This window comes from Anopheles coluzzii, chromosome 3 (assembly GCF_943734685.1).
Source record: "Anopheles coluzzii chromosome 3, AcolN3, whole genome shotgun sequence".
NCBI lineage: Eukaryota > Metazoa > Arthropoda > Insecta > Diptera > Culicidae > Anopheles > Anopheles coluzzii.
The window spans coordinates 10,718,537-10,733,214 of record NC_064671.1 but is presented as its reverse complement, the minus strand read 5'-3'; the positions used below and the strand labels follow the sequence as shown (position 1 = coordinate 10,733,214).

General features: G+C 48.7%; 1 protein-coding gene across 1 annotated transcript; it reads right to left on the bottom strand.

Annotated features, from left to right (window-relative positions):
* Window positions 1-775: 775 nt before the first annotated feature.
* On the bottom strand, window positions 776-3,781 carry LOC120957875 (spidroin-2-like). Its single transcript, XM_040380295.2, has 2 exons — window positions 3,526-3,781; window positions 776-3,056 (listed from the first exon to the last, which is right to left on the bottom strand). The coding sequence occupies exon 2, from the start codon at window positions 2,493-2,495 to the stop codon at window positions 1,140-1,142; it is 1,356 nt and encodes a 451-aa protein (XP_040236229.2). The 5' UTR covers window positions 2,496-3,056; window positions 3,526-3,781; the 3' UTR covers window positions 776-1,139.
* Window positions 3,782-14,678: the final 10,897 nt, after the last annotated feature.

The following is a 14,678-nucleotide window of genomic DNA, read 5'->3' as shown; positions in this document are numbered from 1 at the left end:
GGCACACTACCGGCTTACACTTTGTTAAATAAGTGCACTGATGACTCGAACGGCCCGGGTAACTGTTTGATCATCTGACGCGCTGTATTCCTACCCCATTACCATAGCCATGTGAATCAACAGTTCCACTAGAATGGAGAAACCCACCCCCCCCCCCCCCCCGCTCCAAAAGTCGGTCGGTGTTTGCGATTGTGCAATAAACAAATGGCTCTGTCTACAGTGTCCGCCCTTCGATAGCGCGTCATCCCCATAATGCTCCATCGATCGACGAGCCGGAGAATAGCCGGCCGATATACGTTTTAATGCAAAAATGTAAAATTTAGCATTCCACACCCCTTCCCTCTTGGGAAAAGCTGGTGCTTTAACGGTGCGGCCCGTGCTGCAAACAATGGAAATGAGCGCCATGAGGCCTCACTGCTACTGGAATGCGCTAATGTGCTATTCGGATGGACCATGTATTTGATATAACCTAACTAGTTTTGAGGTGGAATGCGACAACCGACGGGCTGTAGTGCGTTATCGGCCTGTTGTCTTAATTACATTTATCCGCGAAAACGTGAAAAATCCTACGCAAGCTTGTCTTGCGTAAACAAACCGCTGTGGTGTGTTGTTGGTTCCTTGTTTTGGGTTTTTGCATAATACATACTATTACATTGCTTGCACCTTGCTTTTGGACAACGTTATACGTTGTACTTCCTCATATTTCTCACTATTTTTCAAATTGATTACTCCAACAGACCCACAATACCACAAACCACAAAAAAGAGATGATGAATTTTTCGTTTAACCTTATTTATTACACATATCGTTGTTTGGTTTCTTTAAAAATTCAAACATTGAACATTCGTTTACTCGTTTACCTCGGCTCCCTGCTCCGGCAGACTCTACCTTAACCGGACTAACCGTACTAAAACATATTACAACGCAAACGGGCAAAGAAAAAAACAACAGAGAACAAAAAACAATACTCGCATCGGTCATCGACGCACCGCCCGGTAAAAGGGAAAACTACAAAAAAGTAGTGGCACAGTAACACAACTCTCCAACTCGTTCCCCAACTCCCTTTACAACCCCTGACAGGTGTTTTTCCCCCGATATTTACAATAGACGCTGCTGGGTGCGCGTTGCCCTCTGGTGGCTTAAAAGCGAAGATACTTCACAACGAACGGCAACAGCCCGAGCATCATCGCGATGGAGGACGGCAGGCGAACGATCTCGGCCGCTCCACCCTTCGCCGGTTCGGCCATCGAGGCGGACAGGTCGGGCTGGACGTTGAGGGACGAGTGCCGCACCTCCACGTCCGATCCGGATGCATTCGGTGTACCGTCGGCCGGGGTGGCAGGAGCTGAATCCGGCATTGGGGCTAGCGGGGCCATACCGAGCGGGTTCTCCGATGAGCTGGTTTCGAGGGTTGTGGTGGTGGTGGTGGTTGCCGTAGTTTCACCTTCTGCCGCTGGTGTCGTTGCTAGCGGTGTGGCTTCTGTTGGAATCGGTGCGAGTGGAGCATCTCCATTGGGGTTGGCCGGAAGAGGAGCCAGTGGAGCATCACCGTTCGGGTTCGCCAGTGGAGCAGGTGTCTCTGCAGGGGCTGCAGCAGCAGCAGGAGTTGCCGTCGCAGCCGTCGTTGCCGCTGGCTCTTCCTTCGCGTCCTTCGGCTTCAGTGCGTCGTACAGTGCCGCACCGCCAATACCCGCAGCTAGACCTGCTGCACCTGCTCCGAGTACCGTGCCGATTCCACTGCCCCCACTGGACTGCGGCTGCTCGTAATGGTGCACCACCGTCTGTCCCGGTTGTCCCTGGTAGTGTCCCTGATCGTAATGTCCCCCGGGGACGTACGACGGTTGATGGGGGAAACCACCCGGCTGCTGCTGCGGCACGTATCCTCCCTGCGGTTGATATCCGGGTGCGGGGAATCCACCGCCAGGATGCTGTACCGGTGCGCCCGGGAATCCTTGCGGCTGCTGGACCGGGTAGGCCGGGTAAGCACCGGGCGGAGAGTGTGCCAAACCACCGCCAAATCCACCCCCGGTTGCATTATGACCATGCGAACGGTACACATTGCTTGCCACCAGTCCCGTACCGGCTGCACCGGCCGCTGCAGCTCCGGGGTAAACGCCTCCCGACGCTCCCGGTGCCCCCTGGGGAACCTGCCAGCCGTACGAAGGTTGTCCACCGCCACCATGTGGTGCTCCCACTGGCGACTGCGGGTGTCCACCGGCGACCGGTGCGGAGGAGTAGACGGGCGCGACCGGTTTCGCTGCCGACGCGGGGGCCGCATGGCTCGGCGAGTAGCTCAGCTTGGCAATGTCCGCGTTCGCGTAACCCCGGTGGCCGGTCGGTTTGGTGACGCGCGACAGGGCCACCTTGCGGCCGAGGGCCGCCTGCGGTAGGGCGAGCAGCGCACAGAGGCAGATCGCCAGCAGCTGCCTATTTTTAGGCGAAAGTGAGCGCCTCGTCTGCCTTCCGATGGGTCGTGGGGGCTCCTCGACTAGCATGGTGGTTTTGTTTAACACGAACAACGAACCACTAGCACAGGCAAACACGAAAACACTTATCGGACACCGAGAAAGGGCGTTAGGTGGTGCTTGATCGGCGTACCAACGGCTAATAATATCGTTTGTTGACGGTCACGGGTATCTAGGCGGCTTGTTATCGAACCGCTAGCAATTAGCTTGTGGTGGAGGGGGCTTTTGGGGGTGAAATTTACATACAATCCCGGGAAAAATTCCCCTCTACTCGCTCCCTCGGTACGGGATGTTGAGGTGAAGCTTCTCCAAAGCTTTTTACCCTGCAATAGCGCGTAATTCACACTGGTTTCTCTTGCTGTCCCTCCCGTAAGCACCGCCTTCACACGTACAAATACACGCGCACACTTTGATCACAAGGTTAATCCCGTGGATACTACTTGACGACGACCGGCAGGGCTACTTGGCTTCCCATCCGGTGAACGATCTTCGCCCGACTGGCCGTACTGTTATCCGGAGGCTGCGATGTCGTTGGACGTTGTTATCTGTCCGTCGTGTTGGTTTATTCCGCTCGCCTCACAGGTGTAGGTGCTAAAACGATACAAAAAGAATGCAATGAAAACACGAGCAAGCAAACAATTGAGGGGGGGGGGGGGGGGCGAGGGCCACATGATGGATATATGTACATCGCCAATGTGGGAATGTGTTTGGTACGCCGTCGCCGCGCACTTCAGGTGATAATGAGTGGATGCGAGATCGGCTCACGTGAAGCCGTTTTCACCACCGTGCCCGAAAATTTGCATTCGATTGTAGAAGCGTTTTTCGTACAAGTGTTTGTGTGTGTCTTCATTCTCTCTCTCTCTCTATCTAACGAGCTACACAAATGTCGATGGTACGCGATGGATGAGTCTTCTGTGGTTTAGCCTTCGTCCAAAATCGGCACAACAAACTCACAGAGCTTTGTGCGATAAGAGCACATGCAACTGGCTTAAAACCCGGCGGATTTACGATGGACACTGTCACTGATCCGACTGTACCGAGCGCTGCTGTTATCTCTTACCTTGTGGAAAATGTTACTACTGCTGCTGCTGCTGCTGCTGCTCCGGAGGTAAGTCTTCACCTTTAAAGCGCGTGCGAGTGATTGTGCTGGTCGGTCGTTCGGTAGCGGCTACGGAGCCTCCGATGGAAGCGTCGCCTGCTTTGATATCCTACACACACCACCACCACCAGCAGCACAATCACAATCCAAGTGACCGGTTAATTGGACCAACACATTCCCACTCCCAGAGCCTTACCACAAAGCAGCAGTAGCAGGGCCCGTTGCTTTCGGCGGGAACTATACACACCGCTGGTGAGAAAGCGAGAGAGAGAGAGATAGCCCTCATGCCCTACTGCCGACCTTATTTTAAGACCCACCTGGAGGGTCCTTTCTTGGTGTAGGGCAATTCGTAGAATTAGTCTTTTTTCTTGGTGTGCGTGTGCCTGACGACCAGGTGCTGGTACCATGAGGTCCTTCAAAGGACATTAGCGAATGAACGCGCGCGCAAAGCGAAGGCGAAGATTGCGAAACAAAGCGGAAAGACAGAGAGAGAGAGATAGAGACAAAGAGAAGGAGAAAAGCAATAAAAGCGTTTGTCGTGGGCTCGGTCTTAACGGTAAAAATAGAAGTTCTCGATTTGTTCCATCAACAAATCGTAAATAAGTAATTTAACAATGTATAGAGTACAGTAAGGTGCTATTAAGCCATAATTTCCTTACCAAAACTTACTTAAGAAAGTACGGAGAAAATTATACTTTCTGGATGATATTTTTCCTAGAAAACACCTTAACCAGGCAATTGTGACGACCCCATCCCTTGGTTAACCTTGAAACTTCTATTTGCTCAGATCTACTTCCACTCTAATGCATTGTACTGCTGCTCTACACCTTGTGAATCACGACGACCATTTCCACACCTTTCCCTGTTCGAGGTTCGAGTTAATGCGATGACGCTGATGCTTCTGATACGCCATTAGCGTAATTTATCCAGCAGTTGGAAATAATTTTCCACCGGGACGCTTTTGCAATTGTCATTTAACGACTTCCAATCGCCTACCGCACCCGAAGGAAGGAAATGACTGATCACATGGGATTGATCTTGAACAGCCATTAGAACGTCGGCGATGGGGTCTTCCGAGGCCCTCCCTCATCAGCACATTCCAAAGGGTGGCAGGGAAAGGGTTAGATTGATTATTGAATATAGGAAGGGGATCAGGGCTAAACGTTTGAAGTGTGGGCTTAGAACTGGAATAGTTGTAAAAGTAGTTTGTAATGATTGGATTTGTAATCGGGACCGAATGACAATTTGCTGTGGCCGGGTCTCCAGGCTTCGGGTGGGAGTGGCTTGTGCGATACTTAATCGGCAGGTTTACGTCATCCCAAAAAGGAAGACGTTATTGAGGCAGCGAAGCTTGAACGCGGTTTGGTTTTTGTAGCGGTTTCGGAAGGGGCATTGTCGTTACTTAACAATGTGATTGCAGAAAGGGTATGCACTTACTAAGCACTTCGAGGGTTTTTGTTGGTACGGAATCGGTCAGCGAAGGAATGTACCGGCCTTACGCATGTTATTATCATGATGTTTGGCGATTTTTTATCCTAAATGATTTGATAACTCAAATCATGCATCGTCCGAGCAACCCATCTTACTATATCGTGCTATAGATAAACCATAAACCCGTGAAGCTCATTGATGGCTAAGGCCTACACTGAGCTTGCTTATTGCGCCATACAAATAGAGGAAGTTTATGATAACTTTAGTTAGCTAGTTAGTTAGTTTAGTTTATGATAACTTTGGAACATTACAACTTGGTTCTCCCTAAATTAATGGCTTAATGGCTAGTTCGTTGTGATATATTTTACCATCTAAAGGCAGTCGATCGTATAAGGAGTTAATGGCTGTTCATGGGCCTCTGGATCAGTGGATCAGCCTCGGGTTTACAGTGTCGGGGGCCCTAAGCAGTAGGAATAGTGTGAGAGAGGGAGGGGGAGGTTTATTGCTAAGGGTTCGTCTAGCATGGTGCCCCAACGTCCATCACCCACGAAGCCCTCCTTGCTAATACAGTGCCATATTATACAAACTATTATAGATGCTGGACTAAAGATACACGGGGCCCATCATCAACGGGGCAATTACTCACTTTGCTTACCGTTAAAATCGCCACTGCTCTGGATGGATGGATCATTACCTTCACTAAAAAGGCATTTTCAAAACAAACAAACAAATTTTCATTCCAATGCGTAGGCTTCTATTAAAAAGAATATTATTTCTTTGACAAAAAAGCTCATCTAGAATACATTTTTATTTTTTTATAATTTTAGAACCATTATTTTTTTATTTATTTAAATATCATTTGAAACTAAATGACGAGCTGTGTGCTACAATTTTTCCCACTATGCCGCAGCGAGTAGCTGTAGCGCGGATTGCATACCTTAGGCGCGCACTGCTGACGCACGGCAGGGTTACTATCGATGATACAAATATGATTGGTGACCCAAATAAAAATATTTGAAAAATAAAGGTTTAAATGAAACGAATTAATCTAGTGCCATTATTTAATCATTGAATAATTTAGCTTGTAAATATTATCCTGGAATATGAATAATTATGATTCACCTATTTTTTTAGCGATTTGCATATCAATAATACATCATTTATCGCCACTTTATAATATTCTGTGTGAAATGCCACCATTACAAATACAATTTTAAATTAACAAGAAATGAAAACACACTCTTTGTAGGTTAGATTAATTCACATACTTTTATTCACTACACTAGCCCTTGAAAAATGAGCCCGATTTCGAAACGAGCCAACGCAGTGGATCCAATTCCGGTACGTTCGGTTTGCCGGTCAGCAGCAGCGGGGGCACAACAGTTCCACCCGTTCCGTTTGCCACTGCAACGCAATCGGAAGTCGGTGCTGCATGTGCAATGCTCCAAAACACGCTCGCTGCTCCACTACCACCGTTGCTGCTAAAGGCAGCGAAGCACAGCAGCATGCACAGTACCACCGGCCAGGAGAATCGAGCCGCCGCACCTCGTGTGTACCGCATCGTGCGACCGATTAATTGCTACTGAAGCATCGCTACGTGTGACGATGAGTTGATTTTAATGTTTATTTGTTTGGCCTTTTCTTGGGCGATAAGAGCGTTCGCTCTACAATGACTAGACGTAGTTTTTTGGTGGTTGTGGTGGTATACACTGATCGTATAAGGACGGTAAAGACAGTAAACAGACAGGGCGACTGTGTTCTGCAGCTCATCCCTCGAGCCGTGCGATGGCACCCAATGGGGAGGCTATCAGGAGAGCAAGCAGAGTAAAGCCCACACTGGAACACGCACGAACGCCACTCCCATTCAGATTGCGATGGTGGAAGACAATTTTGAATTCTTTCAGCTTCTTATCACCACCGGACGGCATCGATGCACCACCGTCAATGGCAGGGCCCGGGAGTTCCTGCGAGCTTTCATCCGTATCAATGTTGTACTGCTGGCCAAACTCTGGCTGCAGTGGAACGAATTCACTGTTCGGATCATCCCCAAGCAGCATTAGGTCGACCGGATCGAGATAATCTTTCAGCTCCTCGATGTAAGGTTCCGCCCGCTCGCGAGTATGTCGTTTCAATCGACTTCCTGTGCTGTACTTTCCACCTTCACGACGACCGGACGTTAGCTTGGTGGCCCGTTGACTCTTTCCACCTCCCTTCCCACTACCTACCCGTCGATAGTGATAGTTGGAGTACGCGTTCGGTACACCGTCCGGGTTGAAGAAGTCCTCCACCCGCGGGGAAAGCCCATACCGCGACCGGTGACTCGTTTTCGGCGGATCAAAGGCGGACTTCCAGTCGCGCCGTGGGCCCGACCCGAACCGGGCACGCCAAGTGCGCTGCTGCCACTTTTGCACGCGGTTGCGTACCTTCGATTCGACGAAACAGTGTTGGGATAGGTGGTGCAGGAGCAGAAACGATACACTCAAACGGAGCAGCTGACCGGGGGTCATCTTTTTCACTGTTGTCCGCACGTACACGCACCGGACGGGTCGACCGCACACGCAGACCACTTGATGCTACTGGCACGGATGCTGGAATGTGTCTGCGCGTCCCGAGACGGGCTTTTTGGTATGCTCGACGCCGTTCGTAGCTGGGTGGTCTGCGAGGAAGCGCGATAATCAATAATAGTTGAGACAGACTGGCGCCACGCTTTTTGCCGTTGCGGCGGTTGTTTGTGTGCGCGGGAAGATGCGCTTCCGCTGTGAGATGGTTGTGCTAAAAAATGTAAAAAAGACATTCCCTTACAGCAGCGTTTGTATGGGAAAGTGTTGCCTGGGAAATGGGGAAAGTCCTTACGGTATTATTTTACATTTAATTTCTTCCTTCTAGTTCAGTTGATTTTGTTGTCCGTTGGACATGTGTCGCTGAACTTATTAATCATTTCTTTGTTTCTTGCATGTGCATTTTCCGGGTCAAATTATTTTTGTCAACCAATCTCTTTAAACTTAGGGCCTTTTCGTTGCTAGATGCACTTGACTCTACATTGCCGAACGCTGCATGGGAGCACGAACCTTTTTGCTTTCGTATGACATTAATTTACTACTCTGCGTTGGTGTTGTAAGACGTTGGAACAGAAAGGATCTTTGTTTCTTTAAACAGAAAAATGTGCATTCGGTACTTGAGTTAACATTCTCCGTGCGTGGATCGTCCCATTAGGTTTAGGACTGTTGTAATGATTTAGCTTTACTAGCCGTATTTGACCAAGGGTAAGATCTAAGCTCTTTTATTGCTAACATCTGTTCCATGACATGTGTCGGACCGAATGGTTGAGCGTAAGGGAAAGATATTACATATTCTTAAGAGCTAACACGTGTCTTTGTGTGCTAGTAAAGTTTTGATTGGAAGGTTTGCTTTAAGCATTAAACTGTTGCGTTCTCAACCGTTTTCGTTTCATGCTATCCCTATGGTGAGCTGACGCTTAGAGTGGAGATGAAAATTAAACAAGAAAAAATAGTTTTAACACTTTAAGCGCCGTGTCATATAAATTCGCATGACGGTTTTGCTCACCGTTCAGCTTTGCATCTGACGCTCAGTGATTCTCTTGAGAACGAACGAGGTAGGAAAGAGAGAACGAGAACGACATGTGCTACGCCGCTTATCGCAATGAAACAAAAGAGTGATAACAATCGCACGAGAAACTGTCGCTCTCATCGCTCTCTTGCCATGCGCTACGTGCTCACTCAAAAACTGTGACGTCAGGCCGGCGGTCAAAGTGTTAAAGTACTCCTACAAAGGTTAATAGAATTATTCGCTTTCAAACTAATACATTGAAACATGGATAAGAGGATGACACATAAGTGAAAGAAATTATATTTATTTATATTTATTGATTTTATTAACTTCATTATTATTATTATTAGTATTATTATTATTATTATTATTATTATTATTATAATAAAAATAATAATAATAATAATAATAATAATAATAATTATTATTATTATTATTATTATTATTATTATTATTATTATTATTATTATTATTATTATTATTATTATTATTATTATTATTATTATTATTATTATTATTATTCTTATTATTATTATTATTATTATTATTATTATTATTATTATTATTATTATTATTATTATTATTATTATTATTATTATTAGTATTATTATTATTATTATTATTATTATTATTATTATTATTATTATTATTATTATTATTATTATAAGTATTATTATTATTATTATTATTATTATTATTATTATTATTATTATTATTATTATTATTATTATTATTATTATTAGTATTATTATTATTATTGTTATATAAATTATCACAACTTTTATTATTATTATTATTTATTTCGTTCAACGGGCATAGTAGCCCAATGAAGTATTTACAAATTATAGTAATACTGTTACATTATTTATGCAGCAACATTTCTGAAGAAGGGATCCCAAAGCCAAATGCATCAATGCTCGCTTTGAATTCTTTTTATCTATCTCTTCTTATTAAGGCTCTTGACTCGTGCGGATGGTTTACTATAAAATATATTGTTCTATATAGTTAAGAAGATGTTTAATTTTAATCACGTAATAGTACATATTGTTACTGGCGTTTATTATATTTTACTCAAGACTATTGCACCCTTCCCCGAATGGTGTGATGTCCTTAAAAGCTGTATTAACCGAAAAATCAGAAAAAATAGGGAAACAATGATCGTGAAAAACCCTGTAATTTTGATCCTTTTTGTAATCTAGACCTTCTTACGAAGATACTTTGTTTCTATCTTATTAAATTCATTTTCCTTGCTTACAAATGTCTCACTTATCCATATTTCCAAATGAATTCCTCCTAGCAATGGCCCCCATCGGACGTTTGAATCACTCTCGCGTGTGGAAATAAACTTCCACACCGTCTAAATCAATTATCTATCATCGCATTCTAGGAAAGTGGAGCCGGCGAACCACCCCACACCCCGCAAACAGGTTAAACCTGCCCCGCTAAATATTAACAGACCCTTGTAACGGCATCCCCATTTTGCACCGCACCAAGCACAACCACTTGCACTTTCAATTCACCTGCACGTTGCAACGCTGCAAAACCGGCTGCTGATTGAACTGGCCGTCCGGTACAGTACAGTTTGTTTGCAGCGGCCTGATTCCAACGATCCAATTCTAACGCAACCGTCCTTAACCCAGCATACCAAACGTAGCGGCCACGCAATCCGCCCGCTTCCGGATTCCGTGGTCCATGTCTGGTGCTGGTCATCGACCACCTATTTCGGATGGTGGTGATGGTGGGGCTTAAGAACGCTTCTGCACCCTGTCTGACCCTCTGCGAAGGAAAACGAGACGCCCCCAAAACTACCGGCCCTGCAAGCTTCCAGCAACACACGCTTCCACATTGCATCATCTGCGAAGGTCGTCGTGCTGGCCATTCTCCTGCACTTCTCTCTGTCTCTCTTTGGCGTGCTCCTTCGTGTTTGTTTAGTGAAAATCAAAACAAATCACCCTCCACTCCTCCCTCCCGCGTTTGGTGACTTTAGAGATCGGTGGTGGTCCACCGAACCGCCGCAAAGTGACCGTAACACACGAGAAATGTCGATCTAGCTGCGATGTTTCGTGACTGGTTTTCCTAGGCGGCACGCCGTTGCAAAAAAAAAACCCACCACCACCACCACCCTCCCCGCTCGGGAGTTGGTGTAAGGGCCCTCCGTCGAGGGGCCAGTCCGTTCGGTCGGTGGCAGGGTTTTGGCACGGCCGCCAGTGTTACCCTGGCGATCGTACGGTGCGGATCGTCGTACCCTTGTTGTGTTTTTGTGATGCGTCTCTCGTGGAGCGTTCTGCGGCTGGTCCTGGCCGCTTGGATGGCGGGAAGCTTCCTGCTGGAACAGGCCACCGGAGAGCAGTCGGCGGACGAGGTTGCCCGCTCGCTGGGCGTTTCGGACGTGCACGACTGGGACATTCGGTCGCTGTACCGGGTGCGGTTCCAGCACGTTACCAAGCGGCCACCACCTGGGCTACGGGCGGCCGAACGACAGTCCCGGCTCGCCACACGGTGGGCCGCACTGCGCGAGCGGATTGCGGACTTTTTCCCCTCACGCCACACGAACCCGCGCACGGTCGTTACGTTCGACAAGATCGCGACGGACTTTGTGAACGTGGGCATTGTGAAGCTGGCGAAGGCGTTGGACCCCCCGAAACCGCTACCGAAGAGCAGGCTGGGCAGGAAGGGTAAGGTGGTAGCGGTGGTGGAGCCCAAGCAGGAAGTGACGGTACCGGAGGAAGCAGAAAAAAAGGAAGTGACGACCACACCAGCCCCGAAAGATGTACGACCGAAGCGGCGCGTCACGCTGCTGGTGGATCTTCCCGACTTTGATCTTCAGGATTTTGATGGCTTGATCGAGCAGCAAGCAGATCAGATCATTCAAGCGTCGAGCACAACAACGCGAACTCCACTATCAACAGAGCCTGCAACGAAGTCGTCCACCACATCACCCCAGTATCCTTTGCTGCCCGAAACGCCCCAAAGGCTCGTCGCCGACAGTCCCTGTGCGAGCAGTGGCGACGCCATTGCGCAAGGTACCGTATCAAAGTTCCTGCTACTGCTTCTAGCCGGGTTCCTATCAACTTTCCGCGCATTGCGAATGTGATCCTGCTGCCCAAGGGTCACGGGACGTCTACGTAGTTTGATAAGACTTTTTTGGCGAGCCTCGAAACGCAACGTTTTGGGCAGCCACAAACAACAGCCCCACAAACTCTATTTTAGACCCGGTCCGTTCGGGTGGAACGACTCATTTTGTGGCCAGTCGTGCTAGTGTCCAGTTGTGGTGTCCTCAGGCAGCATGCGCATTCTTGGTGCTCTCTATTTGTTTTTCCTCGTCCAGGGTAATGTGCGCGGCTTCCAGGGCGATGGCGATCGTGGCGATGGTACTGCCGGTGATCTAACTCGCCGCAAGCGTAGCTGGAGCTGGAGCTCCTCCAGCAAAGTAACGCAGCGACCGATCGGATGGAACGTGAACGCAAAACCAACCCAACAGGCACAATACCCAAGGCAGCAGTACTATCCCCAGCAGCAGTACTATCCCCAGCAGCAACAATATCCACAGTTTGTACTGCCGCAGCAACCAAAGTACAGGCCGGCCGTGCAAAGCTCGTTCTCGTTAAGCTTCGGTCGGCCAACGAAAAGCGTGACCAGGCAGTTGGTCAAGGCTGCCGTAGCGGTCGGCGTTGCGGGAGCCGTCTCGGCCTACGCCAAACCGGTCCGGCCGAGCACCAAGTCACCGGCCCAGCGGGCAGAAGAGCGGGAAAGGCGTCGTCAGCAGCGGCTGAGCCGACGGTCGACCACAACGACCGCCGTCCCACCGGTCGAGGCCAACTCCACTTCGACGACCGCAGTCCCGCTGGCGACCTCCGAGCTAATCCCGGTCATGGTGCAGGACGCAAACAAGCTGCTTCACGTCGTGTACGTCCGGCGGGATCAGATCCCACCGGGGGGAATTCCGATCGCCATGTCGCTTCCTTTCCCGGGCGAACCAACGCCAGAGCAGCAACAACAACCCCAACAACAAGCTGCAACCGTCACTCCGCCACAGTTGCCAGTGAACTCCTTGGACTTGGAGTCAACCACCGTACCATCGGTTCTTCCTACTCCACCAGCACAATCGTAAGTGGCGAGCACACACACACGCAAACGCCCTCAGCCCTGTTTGCGCAACGTCCTCCAAAAAGCTCGAAAATTAATTGGACACAGTGCCTACACCCTAAACGGTGCCTAATTTAGGAAAATAAGAAACGCTCGACACCGTTTGCGCATCCTTCTCCAGCCGCTGGTGCAAGAAACCTGCCCTGAGCGCTCGTGCTTGCGGTGAGGTGTGAAAGCTTGAGCTTGTCGAGTGATTGCGAACACACTTTGTACCGCTGCTGTGCAACCTTGAAACGATCGGGGGGGGGAGGTGCGAGCGCGCTCTAGTAGGAATCCTATCTTACTTTCATCTTATCCAGCGGCGTTGCATCGATATGGAGATTGAGCCCGGGGTAAAATGAGAGCAACTATGATTTGGCAAGAAAACAGATACCGTCACGATTAATCGTCGGAGTAGCGCGCGCGTGTCTACTCCGAAGTGGACGTTCGGACGTTTCGGGAAGGTGTAACGGTGTGTTGCCTAATCTCGTGTCTACCTTTCGAAAGCTCTCACGCCGAATAGGTTAATAGCTCTTTTTTAAAGTGCCTTTTGTTACTGTATACCCAAAGCGCGTTAGTTGTAATACTCTTGATTGTAAGCCGCAGCAGCCGCCGCCAGTGTAACCACCTGGTGTGGCCTCCTATTAATGACTCGCTCGTATCAATAAATACTTTAAGCTTACGTTATACCTTACTGAGAACATCATTTGTTGGGATTTTGTACGCTCAAACCTGATGACCTCTGGCTTATCGCTTGCATTGAGGGGATGAGGGAATGCAACCGGAGCGGATAATACAACCTGCCATGCGTGCGTGCGTGATGGAAAATTCTTCAAAATTCAGCAATTTTTATGCCCTATCGCAAGCGAATCGATCACACGATCGAGCCTCGTAGCACGTTTTTGAACCGCACCGTACTTAGAACTGTCTGTCAAACAAACCCCAGATCCCCTTTTCCCGCAGACTCCAGTTCACAGTCTTCTCCCCATCCAGTCACTGGGATGGAGCAAAGGTCATCGCCAGTTGTACGCCGCTGATTGATAACTCCAGAGCACAGCGGGTCCGTCGGGAGCGTCTGAAAAACTCACGACTCATTCAGTGTGGAACGTTCCCGGAGGGAAGAAGCAACCCGAGCAACGTTTAGTGGTAGTTGTTCTCCATCCAGTGTCATCGCCCTCCCCCCGCGCACACACCAAGATGCGTCTGACGGTGTTAATCTGTCTCTACCTCACCTTCCTGGAGGCGTCTGTCGGCAGCCTGATCTACCCGGAACGGACGCTCATACAGATGCTGCTCGGCCAGGGGCGGATGGTAACGGTGGATGAGTTGGTGGCCGCCGGTGGATCCATTGCGCAGCTACGCTCCCAGGAGTCATCCGAGCCGTCTCAGCCGAGAGCAGCGCGTGTTGGAAAGCGAATGCTTGCGATCGGTGGCGAACAGCAGCCCGGTGAGATACCAGCGGAAAAGGTGGTGGCGCTGAAGAAAACGATACGAAAGCTGGCGACCAAAAAGCCGGTGAAGCGACTGGTAAACACGCGCGGATCGGTACGCCCGAAGGTGGAGCGCGTACGCGAGTGATGGGAAATCGAAAGCTCTTTCAGTTTGTGTGCAAGTGGTGAGCTGGGGCGGAAAGCTTAGTTGTTAGTGTTAGAGTGTACTAATAATGTAGTGTACTAAGAACATTATGGGAAAACAGGCATCAAGCCTTCATTTATGGGACACAATTTCCAAAAATAAACGACCTTATACTTACTCATATACTGCAGTTATCAACTGTCTGCGCTTCTATTCCCACATGATGACCAATTTGTCAGTGATAAGCCCTGCGTAATTAAGCATGTCATGGCTTTTTGTGTTCACCTTTCATTTCTACCGCCATCGCCCATCGTTCGCCTGATAAGAATGTCGTCTCGTGCATGGATTGTTTCGGATTGTCACATTGATGTGGTGCTGTAAGGCAACGAGAAGAAGTATAAAAGTCTCCCCCAGTA